General features: G+C 46.7%; 2 protein-coding genes and 1 pseudogene across 2 annotated transcripts in view; 1 reads left to right on the forward strand and 2 right to left on the reverse strand.

Annotated features, from left to right (window-relative positions):
• LOC136536671 (uncharacterized) overlaps positions 1 to 684 on the forward strand; it is a 40,440-nt gene extending 39,756 nt beyond the window's left edge. The window contains exons 6-8 of the mRNA XM_066528883.1: positions 185 to 253; positions 354 to 527; positions 618 to 684. Coding sequence (XP_066384980.1) covers positions 185 to 253; positions 354 to 527; positions 618 to 684 — 310 coding nt within the window. The remainder of the gene's footprint in view (positions 1 to 184; positions 254 to 353; positions 528 to 617) is intronic.
• An 8,058-nt stretch (positions 685 to 8,742) lies between these two features.
• Positions 8,743 to 10,408, reverse strand: LOC136536672 (uncharacterized). The gene is made up of 4 exons (XM_066528885.1): positions 10,277 to 10,408; positions 10,087 to 10,139; positions 9,402 to 9,663; positions 8,743 to 9,345 (listed from the first exon to the last, which is right to left on the reverse strand). Exons 1-4 carry the CDS (start codon positions 10,406 to 10,408, stop codon positions 8,743 to 8,745), a joined length of 1,050 nt encoding a protein of 349 aa, XP_066384982.1.
• A 533-nt stretch (positions 10,409 to 10,941) lies between these two features.
• LOC136536673 (uncharacterized) lies at positions 10,942 to 12,430 on the reverse strand (annotated as a pseudogene).
• Positions 12,431 to 20,575: the final 8,145 nt, after the last annotated feature.

The raw sequence follows: 20,575 nt of genomic DNA on the forward strand, positions 1-20,575 counted from the left end.
GTAAAAATTATCCAATTATGGACTATTTAGGTTTAAAAGATTCGTCTCACGATTTCTCGGCTAACTATGTAATTAGTTTTTTTTTCGTCTACATTTAGTACTCCATGCATGTGTCGCAAAATTCGATGTGATGGATACTGCGCAAAAAATTTTGGTTTTTGGATGAAACTAAACGGGGCCTTAGAATATCGCATAGTGAGCATAAAGAAGTTATTATGAAGGTCAGTTTAAATGAGCATATCAAGTCTTTGAGGTGAGCATGTCTAGTCATTTGTTCTCAGTACGAAGTGTATGCTTATTAAATGCATTTTCTTCCCTGCAGTTTCACATGCCTAACCTTTCTTATTGAGCAGGAAATTTAGTTTGGCAAATCTGTCTGTTGTTACAAAGACCAATCCAGCTTTTGATGTGCATGCTGTGCTTCATGACAAGATTGGCTCAACTGGTCAGGTTTGCACTTCATCCACAAGCTGCCTCAGTTTGATACAGCAATCACCAGTATCAGAGAATTCAATGTCCTCCACAAGGTGTCAATTTTCTTTTTTTTTTCCCACACAAATCAATTTTTCACAAATAAATGTGTTGATGCTCATTTATTGTGATGGCTAATGGAACAGAGACATTGGGATATCAAATAGCTCTAATGGAGCCAAAGAAGGACCTTATTTAAATCTTCATAGATAAAAGGATTGATTTTATTAGTGCTATGAATTTTTTTGTATATATATACATATCTGAATTTTGATATATTGACATTCGTGTGACATGAATTTTCATATATTTATATACACCAATGTTGATATATATCCTAATATCCTAAGCTCAGCGCTCCAAACCCTAACCAAGGCGTAAATAATAACCCTAAATTCTATAGTTATATATATTTGAATTTGAATATTCATAATTAGTGTTACATGAATCCGCTCCAAACCCTAATCAAGGCTCCAAACCCTAACCAGATCGAGCTTGGCATAAATAATAACCCCTAAAGTCTTGCTATATATAGTTATTTAAGTTTAAGCCACTGACTCGCTCCATTTGCATATGCATGACTAGTGTATGGTTTTCATTTATATATAGTTGTGGTAATTAAGATGGCCGAGCCGCAAGACGACTACAAATAGAACGAGGTCATGATGAACATTATCAATGCTGGCACTCAATATGGCCCCAACTAGAATGAGGCTGACCCGAAGTTCTATGATAGCTCTCAATACTTACTGAATTTTGGAGATGAGCAAGAACTTCTTGTGCAAGAAAATCCTGACGAGGTATATTTGTTAATAATCTTGCATCTCATATATATATATGAAATTAAACATAATTCCATTAATTCGTATATATATATATGCATCACTGAATCTTTGTGTTTTTACGTATGTAGCCCTCTGGATTGACGACGTCGATGAAAAGTAAAAGTGCACCAGGCCCGACAAAACCGTTAGAGGGCCACCACATAATCACATAAGTCGATCCTAATACCGGCGAACCGCTCCTGCCAACAAAGAATGCAAAGAAATTTGTAAACCATGTGTGGGGTTCTTGTTAGGGACAGGCTCCCGATCAGCGCCCGTGAATGGAAAATGAAGAAGGAATCTCCTCAGATCAGTTTTGTCTTTGAGCGAGACAAGGACGTTCTTTGGGATTCAATCACTGCACATTTCCATCTACCAGGAGGTGAAGATATAAAAAAACTAGTTAAAAGTTGGGCTCTCAAGAAGATGGCCACACAATTCCAGACCGGGAATAAGAAGCTATACAATGAATTTGTGAAGAAGAATCTGACTCCAGATTTCAGTGGTAATAGCTCATACAAAAAGTTGAGGGATGACTAGCCTAAATTTGTGAGGTACAAGACCTTAGAAGAGGGTGAGGCACGGGCGAGAAGGAACTAATAGAATGCGTGACAAAAGGTATACCATCATAAAACGGGATCAGGTGGCTACAAGAGTGGCATTCCTAGGTGACAAAGAATGGAAGCAGACATGCTTTCCAAAGGGATCCATCCATTTTCAATCGATTGGCCCGAACGTACTAAGAATTGGTTTTCGCTCATGGGGGATCACTAGACCTAGAGACCAGGGAGTCGGTTGTCGGTGGGCAAATCAAAATAGCAGCACAAAGACTTTTTGATATTGTAGATGCTTCTGCCAGTGGTGTCTTTGTGCCCAACTAAGAGAAGGATGAGCTGATGTACGCCCTCTAGATTCCTGAACACCCTGGGCGACTATGAGGCAAAGGGTTGATTTCGTGGCGGCATGGCTTTCCTGAGGACGATGCTACCTACAGAAGCCGCCATCAAAGGAAGGACGAGCAGGCAGAGCGGATCCGCAGGTTAGAGGAGGTGGTGCTTCGATCGTAGGAGCAAGAACTAAACATGGAGGTGAGAATGCAAGAGGAAATCATACGGCAAGTGGCACAATAGTTGAGTAGCCAAAGGCAGTCAACATCAGAGCATGGAGTCAACATTAGCCCCCCTCAGCTAAGAAGCAGTTGCGCTTCCACTGAACTCCCAAATCAAGATGATGCATTGCAGCACTTCCCCGTGGATGACATCACTGTGCCTTTGACGCCATGTGAGCTGCACATTCCCATGGGGAATAGCACATTCATGGTGGCATACGGTATTGTTTCTCCTGTGATCCCTAACAAGACACCAAGAAGCCATGGGAATTCAATTCCACCTGGATATTATAGCATCTCGGTGGATAGAGTTATCAAAGAATGTAGGAAAGTGGCTCTTGACTTTCCTGGAGGTGATCGGGAGAAGACCCTAGGACAAGCAGAGCATTTATTCGTTATATGGTGCAAGCGCTACATCATTATTCTTAGTGCGGTGGCTAGGGTACCATCGCCTCGTCCTCAACTACCTCATGATAGGTGCGGATGAAAGTGAGTGAAACAGTTTTTGAATAATCATTATCAATTATTGGCTTCTCGCGTATAACCATTTACTCATAATTATTTTTATACTCACAGGTCTCCCAACCTAAGTCTAGTTCTTTCATCCCATGATGATCATCAGAGTGCTCTGGACGATGATGATGTGTTACATGGCACGACAGCATCTCCATCTCCATCTCCTCCAAGGCGGTCTCCCCCTCCTCCGCTTCTCGCGCCATAGAGGTGCCATAAGAGGCCCTCGCCCCCGATGAAGTCCTCATTGAAGAAGAAAGCCAGTCATCGTAAAACAAAGTCCCCGGAGAAGCTGCCTTACGAGAAGTCTGAAGAGGAATCAAAAGCAGCGGCACAAAAAGATTTGGATAACTGGCGACAAAGTGTGGCGGAATCAATAGCAAAGAAGAAGGAACTTATGAAAAACCCGATAAAGCCGCACTACATAGCTCAACGAAAACTAAGGAAAAGAGTCAGCGAAGTGGAGAAAAAGTGGCGTGAGTCATGTAAGCCCTCACTATTATCGGACTATGAATGCTCTCTCGACAAGTCATATAAGGCGTCGCTGAAAGCAAAGAGAGCAGGGAAAGATGTTGCACAGCTTGGGCAGCAATCTAAGTAATCTATCGACCCGCTAGTTGTTGAGGATGATTGTACAAACGCACAGGGCGGTCCAATTGATAGGGAGACACTCCAAGAGTTCATGGACACAACAGGTCTCACACCACAACAACTCATTGGGGGATGATCGATACCAACAGCCAAATTTGATATTTACCGGACCTATGTGTATGACAGGAGTCTTGTCAACCCTAAGTCCTGGTCATCACTAGGTATGCAAATGTTTTTGTTAAACAAGTGGTACTTAAATGCGTGTACGAAGGAAGAGGCATGGCTTCTTGCCAGAGTTGGACCAGAGCATTACTTCAATGGCTATGACATTGTACATATTGAGTTCAATGAATTACACCAACTATTAAACCGGGACGCTCTCGACAAATCTCTCCTTGGCTACTGGTGTCTGTAAGTGATTATTTCTACAATTGAAGTAACTTGCATGTTAGTTCGTTGTCTATATATATTTATCCTCACACTATATATATTAGTTTGTACTATATAAATGCATATTTGAGATGCTGAAACTAAAGAAAAAGAGGTTAACTGATGTTGGTTTCATGGATCCGAATCATACATTCAGAGACACGGTTACTCCATATGATAGATGGTGACCGCAAGTGGAGAAGACTCTATTTAGGTTCTTAGATAAGCAACATGACAAGACACTGATACTCTTCCCTTACAACTTCAAGTGAGTGTTAATATATTGTGCCCATTTCATTTTGCTTACTCCATGTTGACTTTAGTTAATGAGTTATGCCTACGTATAAACATGTAGCTTTCACTGGATACTGTTGGTCATCAATATGCCTAGAAGTCTTGTAAAGATCTTTGACTCAGCGACAAAACCCGAGAAGATTACCAAGAAATGATAGATATTCTCCCGTGGTAATTTCGGTCTCGCACGCTGTATACTCTCTTATGCCATTTTATTGATATAACACCATTATGGTCATTGGAAAGTGCCTCTGGATATAGTCCAATACCGAATAAGTACTAGCTAGGTCACCGCATCTTTATTTATTTCAATTCATTATTACCAAGCTTTATTGATTGATGATAAATCTTTTCCTTGTAAAGTGGTGTCTGCAGTAGAGATCGGGGAACAACTTATGTGGATACTACGTCTACGAGTTCCTCATGAGTACTCAAGGAGAGCAAGTGAAGAGATCCTCGAAGTACGTACAAAATATACACAATTTATTTATTACCATTGTGTTGATATATATAATCATATATATATTCATACTTTTCCTTTCATTCGAATTGAAGGTTGAATGGAGAAAGCAAAGAGTTCTGCGATGTGACCAGATCAGAGCAATTCAAGAGGTATTGTTAGGATTTCTTATGAATGAGGTCATAGATCCCAAAGACACGTACTACTATAACTATAAAAGCCATAAGACTGATGAAAATTAGGGTTCAATGAAATCCCAAGGACATAAGGACAAGGTTTTTGTGACTTTATTATGTACATATTCCATGCATGTACAACCTCTTGAAATATATATATATATATATATATATATATATATATATATATATATATATATATATATATATATACATTTTAGTGTGATATTTATGTATAATGCTTGAACGGACGTACGTATATATATGGACGTATATTAGCAGCGTAGAATTCGTATATGAAAAACTAATCGAAACAAAAAGAGTTGAATTGAAAAGAAAAAATAAAATAAAAAGGAAATAAAAAAACCTTTAGTACCGGTTGGAAACACCAACCGAGACTAAATATGCCAGCCCTGGTGCAATGTCTGGGGCCCATTTAGTTCCGGTTGGTAATAGCAACCGGAACTAAAGGTACACTTTCAGTCTAGTTCCTAGAACCGGGACTAAAGGGGGCCTTTAGTCCCGAATTCGCAATCCCGGTTGGAAAATCGGGACTAAAGGGGTTTTTTCAACCGGGACTGATGCTTAGTCCTGTACTAGTGATGAAACTAGTACAATTTCTTTATAAAAAAAATGTTACCTATCTATTTATAAAATAGAATTGTTTGGAACTAATTATTTACGATGAAATTACATCATTCTTATCCAGGTCCTCAAGCTATAAAATTGCATATCTAGGTCCTAATAAACTATTTAAGTACCCCGGTCCAAAGCAGTTTTGTCACAATCTATTGACTGACATAGCGTTTCAGCGTCAAATTAGCATGTGGGTCCACGGTTCATAATTCCATGGACGGTTGTGAACTATCACATGATTCTCACCTCAATCCCCAAACCTTGAAATTGCATAAATCCCTAAACATGCTCGCTGTGCATGTTGGCCAACTTCTCTCATGGAGGCGTACACCCAACAACAGTGCTTGGCCCGTTTAATCGTGGTTTGCATGTGGCATCAATACATTCTTGCGAAGACGAAGACAAAATGAGAATAAGAAATATGGAGATCAAGAATGAGCAAAGACTCAATGTCTCACTATCTAATATACTCACAGAACTAAAGATGAGCAAACGCAAACCCTCCCCCCCCCCCCCCCCCCCCCCCGGCGCCGGCATGGCACGGGCCTGTGCTCTGGGCTGGGTTGGGCCACCCTGGGCTTCGTGCTTGGGCGACAGCCCGGACACGGCCCTCTGAGCCACTTTCTGTGCCATATCGGCCTTATGAATCTGGTTTAGCAGGCGGGGCCAGCCCGTGGCCCACCAAGTGCCAGCAGAGACTGTTCTTCGTTGTAGCCACCAGAAGAGCCAGAGAGAGGGAGCGGCGATGGGAAGGAGAAGCAGCCGCGGGAGGTGGAGGCCGGATCCGCCGTGTAGAAGGCCAGATCCTTCTCCTTCCTCGTCCTCTTCTTCATCGCTAGAGCTGGAGGCTGTCGGCGCTCGAGGCCGCTCCGCTCGAAGCCGCCGTCGCCGGGCCGTGGAGGAAGAGGGCAAGGGGGCCGCCGGCAGTGTGGAGGAGGCCGCTGCCCATTGGCTTCCCTTGCCTGGTGAGCCAGCGACACAGACGAGGCGAGCGGAGGCGGGGGAGTGCGGCGCATGTGAGAGTGCGAGTGTGCGCGGCACCTACGAGCATGTGAGTGCTCATATGTTGCACCAACCACTGGGCCTTCCTCTAAATGTCGGGCCGTTCGGTACGTGGCGCCCGCGCGTGCCTGAGGTGCAGCCTAGGCACAGCCCTATGCACCAGGCCAGGCCAGCCCGGGCTAAAAACCGTGCTTCGGGCCGGGCCACTGGGCTGCGGGCTATATCCTCATATATACACAGAACTTGTTTACACATTATACATTATAGCATTAGCCGGATACTTGACAAGCCAAAACAGTAGAGAGAGGGGGAAATTAAGATTGCAAATCAAACCAGTTTGAGCTGGAACAGAGCTTAAACGCAACAGATACTGGAAATGAGAAACACAAGAGTCTGGGTAGTTGGATAAGTATCCAACGAAACAGGGAACAAACGCTCAGACATTTACTAGTAGAAAACTACAAAATATGCTTTCATTCGGTAGCATATCCAACAAAAACGAAAATGAAATCTCTCTGAAAACTGAAACCATAACATTGCATAACAATGGCATTCTCTAGGAAACCTAGTATTCACATTCTAAATTATAAGTTGTTTTGACTTTTTAGCATAAAAAAGTCAAAACGACTTATATAACTTATAATTTGAAATGAAGGGAGTACATTTTATGAGTGTTTGCATTGGCTTGCCGTTGTTTGTTTATGGAAGTGATACGATCAATTTTCATGATGTCCAAACCATTTTCAATTATTCTTCGGCGCCGCACCGCAATTAGTAGCTGCACCTTGACGTGGCCCGTGAAAGGATAAAAAAAAAAGAAAAGGAGAAAATGACCTATTAGCAGTAGGGTTAAAGAAAATAGTCCTAAGAATGAATCGCCATGAGATGTGGAAATAAAAAAAAGAGTTGGGAGAAGGGATGTGGAAATAAAAAAAACTATAATGATTCTACGAGGACGTCCGTCCTCAAACTCATGTTCGGATGCGCCCCGTGACCCCACTCCCATCCCGCGACCGACCACTCCCCCGTGGCCCCCACTCCTATCCCACGACCGCGCCTGCTCCGCCCGCTCGCTCGCTGCCGCCCGTGCCTCATCGTGCTCTGAGCCTGCTAACACCCTGGGACGGACGCCGCGCCTGCGCCTAGCTCGCTGCCGCCCCGCCCGCGCGCTCCTTCCCTCTCTCGTTCTCCCGTCCGCAACCTCCATTGTGACCCGCGCTCCCCAGCGACCCGGCTCCCGCTCCCCCAACCAGAGACGAGGACGATGGCGGCGGCACCGACGATGTAGGTCGTTCCTCCTCTAGATCTGAGCCCTCCTCCTCCTCCTCTTCTGGATCTAGGCCCTCCTCCTCCTCTGAATTAGAGGGGCGTGGCGGTGGCTAGGGTTCCGATGACCTCTGTGGTCCTATTCCCTCCTCCCTCCAGCAAGCTCGAAGGTGATGGCCAGGGGCTGGAGCAGCCTGCACCTTGAACCCACACCTTTGTTGTTTTTGTACGTCTTTTTTTTTGTTTCTCCGTGTTGCAAGGGGGATTTTCGTATGTTGCAATAGGTGATCTCATGTGTTGCGGAAAGGGAGTTCTAACGTCGGGATTGTTGCAATAGGGTATCTTAATTGTTGAAATTACCTTTTCCAAATGTTGTAGCACTAAAAGGTGATTTTGAGATGTTTCCATTTTCATGTTTCATGGTTGATTTTGCGATGTGTGTAGTAATACAGTTTTAGATGTTGCAGTACAAATTTTTCAATGTTGCATTACATAATTTTCTATGTTGCAGTACATATTTTTTGATGTTGCACTACATAGTTTTGCGATGTTGTAGTATTTTATATCCCGATGTTGCACTACATAGTTACATATTTTTTGCGATGTTGCACTTGAAAGTGTTTTGTGCTCTTGGGACAGGGGGCGCGGTGGGATAACGGGGTGCGGTGGGGAACGGGGACAGGGGCACCGTGGGGGACAGCGGGTGCGGTGTGGATGGTGGCGTGGCAGGGGAACGGGCCGCCGCGACAGGCGTGGGCGGACGCTCCTCCAGATTGGTTTGCTCATATCGAATCGTTACGTTGCTTGGTCGGGATCAGACGGTTCCTGGGAGGTTTTTTTTCACGATCGGGCCATTCACCCATTTTTCATTAAGAGGAAATTAGGTTCCGAAACACAATGCGCGATCACGCTGGCAAGGAGCCTTCGTAATCACACGCACAACACCTAACTACTGGATTAGCACATTACTTATTACATGACAACGGTGTTACACGACCAAATCGGGCAGACAACGGCGAGCGTCTCGAAGCCGGCTTGAACCCAGTCCTCCGCCTCCCGCACCACGTTCCGGAGCAGCTCTTGAGTTCCCGCCACCGCTCTCGAGAACGTCCTGTTGTTCCTCTCCTTCCAAATGGACCAGGAGATCAGCAGCATCAAGGAATCGAACGACGGGCGTGCATCGTGGTCCAGCCTTTGCCGCTGCGGCCGCCACCACGGACCAATGTCTTCAGCACCCTCAGGCACTAGCGCCGTTAGGCCTACCGGCGCCAGTAGGGAGAACCATAGCTCCCTGGTGATCACACACCCCAGAAATAGATGATCGCTGGTTTCAGCTGCCTGACCGCAAACGAAGCAAGCATCATCATCCTGGTGGCCATGCTGCTTGCAACGGTCCGCGGTCCACAGACGACGATGGAGCGCAAGCCATAAGAAAAACTTGACGCGGGGTGCTGCCTTGGTCTTCCACAGCTCTTTAGCACCCAATAACACCGTCAAGCCGGCGAAGAAGGCTCGATAGGTGGATGAGGCCGAGTACTTTCCATCTGCTGACCACTTCCAGGTGAAGCGGTCCGCCTACAGCTGATCAAGCACCACACCACGCAGCAGACCTGGAGATATTGGCAAAGCACATGGGTGGTGAGCGCGCCCACGATGTCGCGCGCCCAGCGATTTTGGAAGAGTCCATCCTTGACTGACCTCCTCCTCCCCGCATTGGAGATCGCCGCGAACAGATTTGGCTCGAAGTGGCACAACGGCCCAACAGGCGCCCAGCTGTCCGTCCACAGCCTAGACGAGCACCCATTACCCAAGATCACCGTCATGCTAACAGCGGCCATGCCGGCGGCCACAGTCTTCTCCGCTTTTGACGGCGAGAGGCCTAGTTGCGCTGTCCTGCTAAGCCATTCCCAACGCAGCCTTAATGCGAATCCAAAGAAACGTAGATCAAGGACACCTAAGCTGCCCAGGCAAGTCGGCCTGTAGACTTGCACTTCCCTCCAGTGGTCGACTCAGCGCCAGCCCAGAGGAATGCGCGCCTCCGCTTGTCATTTTGATTGAATGCCTACGCGGACGGGCAACAGGTAATCAAACGGCCCCGAGGGACGTCCGGACGACGCGCGCTCGCACCGGGAGCTAGGAGCGTCGAATAAAAAAAGAGTTGGAAGAAGGGGTGAGGGTGAGCTCGACGCTCCTCCACGACCGAGCTGGATCTCCGTCACCCAGCTCCTCCATGGGGAAGGCCAGAAGACTTTTTTCACTTGGGCATTCGATGTCAGAACGAGCTCTGACTCGGGCTCTATAAGTGAGCCCAATTACCCCTCCTCCCAACTCTGGATCACGGACTGTAGTATCGTTATTCCAGCCAGGTTCTACGTGGTTAGAAAACCAATACGGCACTAATAATTATTACGTATTACATTACAGAACTGCAAGGCGAGCGTCTTTTTATCAGCACGAACACGGTCCGGCCCTGACAAAATCAGCCCGTGGATCGAAGTGGGCTGACCCGAGGCCAAGAGCCCACAGGACTCCCATGGCTCCCATCAAGCAGCGACTCCGACGGACGGCTCCCCACCGCCCTGCCGGAGCTGCTGCCGAACGCCACCGCCGCTGCTCCTTGAGGCGCCTCAACCGCCATCACGTTGGGTCAAACCAAACAAGCGCTTAAACACGCCGTGGCCGTGGTGCTTCTCGTTTTCGGCCAGCGCAAGGATGCTTGCTGTGATTGAAAGAAGCCAAAACAGTAGGGAGATGGGAAAGTTAAGATTGCAAATCAAACTAGTTTGAGCTGGAACAGAGCTTAAACGCAACAGATACTGGAAATGAGAACTTAAGCCTGACTTAGTACTACTATATGCTAGCTCATCTCTACGAAACACAAGACTCTGGGTACTATCCAACGAAACAGGGAACAAAAGCTCAATCATAATAACATTTACTAGTATAAACAATGACCAACAGGATCCAAAATATGCTTCATTCCGTAGCATTTTGGTTTCCAACTATTAGCTTCATCAGTAATTAGTTGATCCATCTTACTCTGGTCCTGCATATCCAACAGAAAGGAAATTGAAGTCTCTGAAAACTGAAACCACAACATTGCATAAAAACGGCATTCTCTAGGAAAACTAGCACATTACCATTGATTATACCATCAGTTATCTATCATGCTTAAAGTGCCGCAAGCTTGGTGATGAGATCTACGAGGACAGATGGGCAGATGCTTCTCAGATGGTCCAAACCACCGACCGCCATAACTTGTTTGAGATGAGCAGGGAAGTCCAGGAAGTCCAAGCATTCCTTCTTGAGCTGCCGGCAGTGGTGCTGCTCAGCTAGCGCAAGGATGGTAGCCACTGTGTTCGTGTTGATGTAGCTGCCCAACCTTCTTTCGCACACCAGCCTCAGCCCCTGGACACCATACCTATCTGCTGCCACAAGCAACTGCTGCCACATCACATTAGCATCGCCATCATTTCTCTCTCCCTGTTTTCTCTTCATCATTGGCACGGTATCAGTGTAAATGAATGTAAGCAAGAGCTTGAACACTCTTGCTTCTATGTCGTCTATGCGTATGACTTCGGAGGCTGTGTCCTTCTTCATCGGGCCGAAGAACTCAGCCCTGAAGACTGCGGATCTGGCAGCGAGCAGACACCGGTGTGCACAGATCGTCTCACCACTGACCTGAAATGTCACATCCATTCTCTCTTTGGACTCGAGGAGAGACAAAATCCAGGTGCATATCAGATTTTGGCACCACAAAAGCCGGCAGAGCAAATGCAGTGGAATCCCCAGTGTTCAGCTTCCTAATGACATCTTTCAAAACAGAGGGGCACCTACTAACCAGATGGTCCAAGCCGTCGAGCGCCATTACTTCCTGTAGATTGGCAGGAGAGTTCAGGAAATCCAAGCACTCCTCCTTGAGCACTCGGCAATGGTGCTGCTCAGCTAGCGCAAGAATAGTTGCCACCGTGCTTGTGTTGATGTATGCACACAACTCTTGTTCACAAATCAGTGTCAGCCTTGGGAGATCATATCTGTCTGCCGCTTCAATCAAGTGCTGCCACATAATTTCGTCTTCCTCTATGTCGTCGACCTCCGGCACTGAATCACTGTATATGAAACCGAGCAAAAGCTTGAACACTTGTTCCTCCATGTCCCTTACATGTATGACACCGGTGGTGGTTCCCTCTTTCATGGGGCCAAAGAGCTGTGCCTTGAAGACAGCAGACCGGGCTGCGAGCACGCACCGGTGTGCCCTGAATGTCCCACCCCCGACCTGAAACGTCACATCAGCACCGGCGCCGGACTGGAGGAGATCACCAAGATCTTGTTGAATATCAGGTGGAGAAGGCAACACATCGCTGACCGGAATAGGGCCACCGACGGCTTCGTTGATGTTAGCGTCCTTGTAGATGATGATGTCGCATCTTACGGTGAAGCTATCATTCTTCAGATAATTTGACTTCTCAAAGATTCCTCTTCTCTTTAAACATAGCAACTTGTAAGCATCACGACTACAGAATTTGTGATTTCCCTTTGCGCGACCACGCAATGACTGGTTGTTGGTCTGGACCTGATCAACGACGAAGCTGAACTCATACTGCACCATCACAGGATCGACAACGTTGCCTTGATCAAGGAAGAGATAAAAGGACATGTAGCCATCCTGTTCTGGTTGGTAGCCATTGGGGTAACACTGGAGAGTCCACCGGTAGCCTCCAACTTTTGGCGAGATTCTCTGAACTCGCCATTGGGGGCGTCCTTGAGAGAGGAATACCCATTGACCACTAGGAGGTGGTACCCGCTGTAGGTGACAGCAGTAGTGCCTGAAGCAGGTTGCTGTGGCCTGACCTCTCCGACAACAGATACGCCGGCAAATGACATTGAAGCCATGATTCCTTTCAGAACTGAAGATACGAGATGGAGTTGCTCGGATGTGCTGGGACTCGGTAAAGAGGCTAGGAGTACGTAGCTTGAACAAGAACAATGGAGGCACCTGTATATGTAGTAGTTGATGCCCTGTATACACACTTTTGGAAATATAGCGTTCACAACTCGTCTTCAATCCTCATTTCTGCGATAACTGTTTGGAGACTTTTCGAAACTCGTGGATATCTGATCTATAACCTGTACATAAAACTCTTTTACTCCTTCCTTAATTGAGAGGCCGAGCTACCTTCGTTTAAAAAAAAAAAACTCGTGGATTTCTCTCTTCGACTTCTGAAGCTGTGGAGGAGTAACTGCTTGGACTCTTCGAGAGTCGTGAATTGACGGCCGCAGAGATTTTTTTTCCCAAGCGATTGAGGGAAGCCCTTGGGTGCGCCCTCCCAGGACCACCAGAAAAACGAGCAGGAAGCAAGCGTCCCTCACTCCTCGTCCTCGTGCCGTTGTGCGTGTCTATAGCCTCACGTCAGTCCAGACTGGGCTGCCGACGGGTCACTCGGTTGTTTCGTAGACTTGCAGCAACTAGTGTTTTTTTTTTATAAACAACCTATAGTTTTTTTAAACAAACAATCTAATGTTTTTTAATATAACCCACGGTGTTTTGACAACACAAGAAACAACCGACGGCAACCCACAGTGAGGACGGACAAGCTTCGTCGACCAAACAAGAGGGCAAGAGATGATGAGGTATAAATTTCTCTTCCAATTTTTTTTCAGCAATAGGGGAAGTATCTATATCTATCTATAAAAGACTATAAATTTGAGGGGTGTCCCATCGCGGATACTGTTCATCAGATGCGCACACAGACTCAGATCACTGTATATGACAAACAGCACCCAACCCGATAAGGAACAGTGCCGCCTTTTTTTTTTGGGTCCCACCGTTTACTGCTGCCCGCGCGAAGCACGGGGTTCCCTGCTAGTGAGAACTTTAAATTTGAGGCCTTCCACATCATCGCGCACTGTTCATCTGGCGTTTTCACATACCCAGGTCACTGCAGGGCAACGTTACCGGGTGTGTTACTGTTCATCCAACGTTTTCAACAGTACCAGGTACCGGAAGAACAGTGCCAACCTTATAAGTTTTTTTAACCCGAAAAAGGAACAGTGCCAGCCCGATAAAAAAATGAAATATTGATTTGGCTTATGAAAGACTTGTGGGAAATTATAGTTGGGGTGATGCTATGGACTGGGTTGATTGTTATACCTTGCTTGTTTGTAAGTTGTTCACCGAAAAAGTTAGAAAAAAGGAAGGGAGATGCTAGGGTTTGGATGTCCAGCGCTCAGGACGCGACTGGACGCAGCCCCCACCAACCAATTATTAAACGATTCCACTAACTGTGGGCTGGCATCGCGGCTCCAACCGGAGTTTGATCTCAGGTTGCTCGCAGTAACAGAACAACGAAGCGGTATCCCTGCCCTGCCCATGTAACAGAGAAGGGGAGAGTGCGCACTCGCGTCCACGCCGCCATCCACTAGCGCACCTCCTCCACCGGCCCCGCCGCTCCCCCTCCGCAGTCTGAGAAGGATGCAAGGCAGTAGAAGGCGAGGAGACACCGAGGCGAGGCAACAGAAGGCGAGGAGGGAGATGCAACATCCGATCTACTTTTCAAACATGCAAATACAACACTTGCAACATACGTATGAAGACAGATAAAACACTTAAAACATGCGTCTGAAACACTTGCAAAAAAACACCAGAAAAAACATTTGAAACCATTGCAAACACACGCAACATCCTGATAAAAGCACCTTCAACATATGTGTGAAACATATACAACATCTAGATAAACACTCTTACAACATACGTCTGAAAAAACAAATAAAACTTTGGGAATATACGTTTGCAACATACATGTACAACCATTACAACAATGCAACATTACGATCCACTTTTGTAACATCCATATGAAAATACTTGCAACATACCTCTTAAACAACTGCAACACTTGAAACAGACACTTGTAGCATGCACTTTACTGCTTACAAAATGGAGGCTCGCCGGTCTCCATTGACTAGATCACTAGATTTCGCTGGACGCAGTCGCGCCGTCACCACCATTGACCATCGCCACCATCAACCAAATCGACTCCGCCAACCGCGCGGGGACCCCTTCGTGGCCGCCGGTATCCTGGAGGCTCCACGCAGCCCCCCGTAGCCGCTGTAGCTGGCGTCGTAGTCCCTGCCACCACCGAATCTCTCTCCAGGCAGTGGATCTTGTGGAAGGAGCAGCGAGGCAGAGTGGGGCGGAGAGAGAGAGAGAGAGGAGGAGGAGGAGGAGGGAGATGCTACTTGCTCGTCGCTCCTAGTCGGAGATGAAGCAAAACGTTTAGGGGTGGATAGGTAGCAAGGCGAGCGCATCGGAGTGGAAGTGCGGAACCGCGTGCGCTGGCCCATATCAGCGACGACCCCGGCTGGCACGCCCGCCAGCTCCTGCGGGGACGCGTCGAGGTCCACAAGGCGGCCACCAAGCTTGGCGTGGCCCAGGCAGAGGTGCCCGGTTAGGTCATAGCCGCACTCGAGTACCCGACCGTGGCCATGCCCGCCTCCGCCGCGTACTGCGCAGTCATGCGCGCACACGAGGAGCCCCACATCGTCGTTGTCCATTGTTCGCCCCCTACTCTGCCCCGTGCCTGTGTGGGTTATAACAGACGGAGCTGTGAGGGGAAGGCCGACCCAAGCTCCTCCACGTGTGGCCTCGGGTGTGTGGCCGCCGGCGTCGTAGACGCCACGCAAGAGGTGTCGAGCGAGGCCATCAGGCAGGGCCTCCGTCGTTCTTGTGAGCGTGTTCCCCCACGGTCATCCGGTGCTCGACACTATGCCGCTTCAGCCCTAGTGCTGCCACGCACGTCTAACAGATGCAGGGGACCCTCGGCGTCCGATCCAGAGCTCCACGCAGGTCACTGCGTGTTCTCTTCCCGCAGCAGCCAATCACGTGGGCGAGATGGTTGCAGGGCGACAGGTAGACAGGGGCTTCGGAGGAGGACGCAACTGCGGTGCTGTACGTCAACGTGCCTCGCCCGGGCAGGAAGTGGGAGCGGGAGCCGTACGTGACGCCGATGCAGAACATTGCGACATTGCCTCGACGGAGACGAGGTAGCCCTTCCCCTGCCACTCGAGTCTGGCTCCAGCGATGCAGAACACGGCGACGGCCTTGGTTTGGCGTGGTGGGCGACGGCGACGGTGAGCGCGAGCGACATGCGGCAGGAGGTGTTGTATGCCATGGTGAGGTGGGCGACGGCGGGCGCGAGCGACATGCGGCAGGAGGCGCTGTATGCCATGGTGAGGTGGTGATGGCGAGCGCGAGCAACACACGGCCACGGTCTCGACAGCGCGTTGCTCTAGCAAGCGGGACGGTGAGAGAGAGAATGGTCTATTTTTAATAAGGATATCTAACGTGAGGGGTTAATTAAAAAATACATGCCATGTTAGTGTGTCAGGTCAGCAAAAAATGTCCACATGGCTGACATGGGTCTGCGGTACACTGCTTAACAAGTTTAGGGACCTAGAAATACATTATCCAAGTTCATGGACCTATGTGGCACAGACATATAAGTTTGTGGGCCGCTGTTGCATTTAACTCTTTTGAAAATGAAGTGGCAAATTCTATACAAGATGCTCAACTACCCGTTGCGGAAGCAAAAAAATGGTGGTTATTGCTTGTGTGATCCATCACAATTTTATTCATGAGCATGGTAGTGAAGATTCGGACTTTGCTCGTTTTGATTGTGATCCTTATTTTATCACAACAATATATACCAGAAACGTATTTCCAGTATGCAGTCATCTGATGGTTCTGCTTTGGAAACCAATGCCGCCACTATGGATATATTCACTACCGGAAACCGGCACTTTGCCGAGTGCCGGAAGCTTTGCCGAGTGTATTTTATTGGGTACTCGGCAAAGACGGCTTTGCCGAGTGTTTTTTTCAGCACTCGGCAAAGATGGCTTTGCCGAGTGTTTTTTTGCACTCGGCAAAGATGTATTTTGCCGAGTGCCATTTTTCGGTACTCGGCAAAATGCGTCTTTGCCGAGTGCCTTTTTTCTGGCACTCGGCAAAGATGTATTTTGCCGAGTGCCATTTTTTGGCACTCGGCAAAATGCGTCTTTGCCGAGTGCCTTTTTTGCACTCGGCAAAGAGGCATTTTGCCGTGTGCATTTTTTTTTGGCCCTCGGCAAATTATTTTTTCAAAGCAATTTTTTAGGCCCGCAATGAATTCAAATGAAAAACTTTTCAACTACAAAGTTGCATAACTTCTCAAGATCTACAAAGTTTATTTTGGTCATTTCTTCATTTGATAAAACGACAATAACGTTGTTCATAAAATCTACATCTCTCATATTAGTTTCATGAAAGTAGAAGAGGGATATATAAGATTTGTGAATAATGTTACTACCACTATGTCGGATGAACAAATGACCAAAATACACTTTGTAGATCTTGAGAAGTTATGAAATTTTGTAGTTGGCAACATTTTGATTTGAAATCATCTTGTCATGCAAAAACGGCGTTTGAATTTGAAAATTTGAATTTTTCAAAAGACCTCGGATGGAAAAACTTTCTGAACGAAAATTGTAGATCTCCAAAAGTTATGAAACTATGTAGATGACAACTTTTTGATTTGAAATCATCTTATCATGCAAAACTACGTTTGAATCTCTCAGATTTAAAATTCAAATTTTCCAAACGACCTCGGATGGAAAAACTTCCTAAATGAAAATTGTAGATCTCGAAAAGTTATGAAACTTTATAGTTGACCATTTTTTGATTTGAATTCGTTTAGGGCCTCAAACAAGCAATTTACTCTCGGTTTAGTATAATATATGAGGATAGATAACGGAATTTAGACATAAGTGACAGTGTAGTGCAGTGGTAGAGCAGCAGACACGCGAGGAAGAGGTCGTGAGTTCGAATCCCACCGGCCGCGTTAGCCGCGAAGTTTGCGCAAAAAATGCAGCGACTTCGATGGCCGGTGGTGCTGGACGGACGGGCGCTGGCCAGTGGCGGCCTTCCCCGAAAAAAATTTGCTATTATTTTTGGGTTTTTTCGTATTTTCATTTTGCCGAGTGTAAATCTTTGCCGAGTGCTTTTCCGGCACTCGGCAAAGGCTTTGTCGAGTGCCCGACAAAAAGCACTCGGCAAAGGCTTCTTTGCCGATTAATTCTTTACCGAGTGCCCTTTGCCGAGTGCGGCACTTGGCAAAGCCTTTGCCGAATGTATTTCGGGCTTTGCCGAGTGCCGCAGACACTCGGCAAAGTGTCGGTTTCCAGTAGTGATTCCATGATGACACCACGGCTTTTGCTCTAGAACTAGCATGTAATGGAAGACTAGTCCTCGTTTAAACTTTAGTTATTTTTATGCATGGACAATCATAATATTGTTGAGATGTTGTCATGAACATGGGTTAATTAATTATCTATCTTGTGTGTCAAGATATTGTATTTGTGTTAAAAAAATTACACCATTTTTTTGAACAAATATGAACAAAAGATCTGTGCTACATGTATCATATTACAACGCAAGGGCAAAACAGGCCATTCCCACCAAAACCTCAATTTCATCAATCTAGAGCTGCTGTGTAGATAAATAGTTTATGAATCTCATATCCAGATTCACTTTTTCCGGTAGACGAGCTCTACCAAACAGACCCTTATAAATACATTCATACTACATAAATACGTGTGCGTTACTTCGGGACGGTTAGATGTATTTTTTTTTTTCTGGTCTGGTCTATTACTTTTCCGAGTCCGATCTGTTTTTTAGAGTTTTTTTTTACCGGATGGCGGTAGTTTTTTTTTTCTGGTCCGGTCTTTTTTTTGGCCGGAAGTGTTTGCAGTCCGATGGTAGTTTTTTTTTTTTGCCCGAGTTTTTTTTTTCGGGTCCCCATCCAGTACGATCTGGTCCGGTGTTCTTTTGCGGAGATGTTTGCAGTCCGACTGTAGGTGGACGATTCCTTAAAGTGTAGAGATTGTCCGAGATTTTTTGCAGTCCGATCGTAGGTTTAGCGGAGTTTTTTTTCGGTCCCGTTGATTTCGTTCTGCCTTAGTTGGACGATTCCTTTGGAAACTTGATAGGAGTCAATTTCAGTGTTGGGCTGTTGGCAGCAATGATTTTCTCCATCGTGTACTCCCATCAAAGTTTGATGTTTGAACTAATAACATGAAAACATTCTAGCAAAGCTTATCGAGATCCTATATTTTGGCATATAGAAACATAGAAAAAAAACAAACAATTTTCGTATCGCTGGCATATATAGACAGGTGTATGTTGTTAGGATTATTTTGCAAAGACCCAAGTGTTGTACTGCGTTGTGGCAGCCAAGCTACGCCACACCTTAGTTTCCATCCATCCCCCGCCACTAGGCCAAAGCTACATCGAAGTTTGAACTGACATGAAAACAGTCGAGCAGAACTGTTCAGCAAAGCTTATCGAGATCTTCCATATACAGAAACACTGAAAAATCAAACCACTTTTGTATCGCTGGCATATAGAGACGTTTAATAATTAAATATGGTCTTATTTGTCGTATATATAAAATAAAATAGGGGAAAATATGCTAACAAACAACTGAAAATTAATAAAACTGCGACTGCGAGAACGAAGAAATATTACCGGGCTTGGCTGCTTGGGTGCCAAGCTTGGCAACTAACTCCATCATTAATAAAACGACGCCGGTGCTGCTCGATCTCCTTCATGGCGCCGAAGAGCTCGGCGTTGAAGACGGGGGAGCGGACCGCGAGCAACCAGCGGTGCGCGGCCAGCGTCTCGCCGCCGAACTGGAACACGACGTCGGCGCCGTGCTCGGTCTCGAGGAGGTTCCTGAGGTGCTGCTGCAGGTTGGACGGGGGCACGGGCACGGTGGCCGGGGAGACCTCGCCCGCGGCGAACTCGATGACGAGCATGTCGCACTGGATGGTGAAGGCGTCGTCCCTGAGGTGCCTGGATGGGGTGTGGTTCGAACCTTTCGAACACGGTCCCACATGGCCACGTCTCGTATCTACATCGAGCTGTTTTGATTAGGAATCGTCCATCACAGCCCGCCCCGACGCTGGATCGGACTACGCGGTATGTCGCCCGCTCTCCTCCGACGGCGTCTAGGGAGTCCGCATCCCTCTTGTGCCGTGCGAAGCCGATACCCGATATGTCGCTCGCCACACTCGCCTCCGCCCACACGTTTACAACCGGTTGTGCAGGCTGCTTGGTGATAAGCTCGGATGATAATGACGTGCGGTTGATTGTTTCTATTTTTCTTTTTAATTAGCAGTGGGACCCACTCAAACACGAAAAGGTACATTTTGCAGATGCTTTGGTCAGCGTAATTAAATTAATTATTAAATAATTTGCACATTTACATGTGTACTGTGGGAGTAAACTACAAGACAAATTATTATTGAGTTTTTCTTCAAGTTTCTGGACAAGCTATGTAATGCTTGGGTTTTTAGAGCACACTAAAGATGCCACGATAATGTTCTTTTCATTTAGTTTTTTTATTTATTTTTAATAAAAAAATGATAAAGACCATGAAATGGGCTTTGCATTTTCTATGAAAATAGATTTGCAGATTTTTAATATGATAATCTAAATCACAAAACGTGTGTGTTGTCACAAATGTGCATGGAAATTCGCGAACCCGATGCAATGCACGGGCTTATATCGAGTACAGTAATACTTCTGGGCTGCGACGCCAGACCATCTACCCTTCCAATCCTATCCTATTCGCTTGTCCACTAGCTTCTCCATAAGGCTCTCTAGTCACACCGTTTTTAAAAAAAATCAGCGCCGCCTCAGTGTTCTCTAGGCATCCAGGCGTCCACCTGCTGGCATCTCCACTACGCTCGAGCGCAGCCGCCGTCTTCCTCC

The sequence above is a fragment of the Miscanthus floridulus genome, chromosome 2 (assembly GCF_019320115.1).
Source record: "Miscanthus floridulus cultivar M001 chromosome 2, ASM1932011v1, whole genome shotgun sequence".
NCBI classification, from domain to species: Eukaryota; Viridiplantae; Streptophyta; class Magnoliopsida; order Poales; family Poaceae; genus Miscanthus; species Miscanthus floridulus.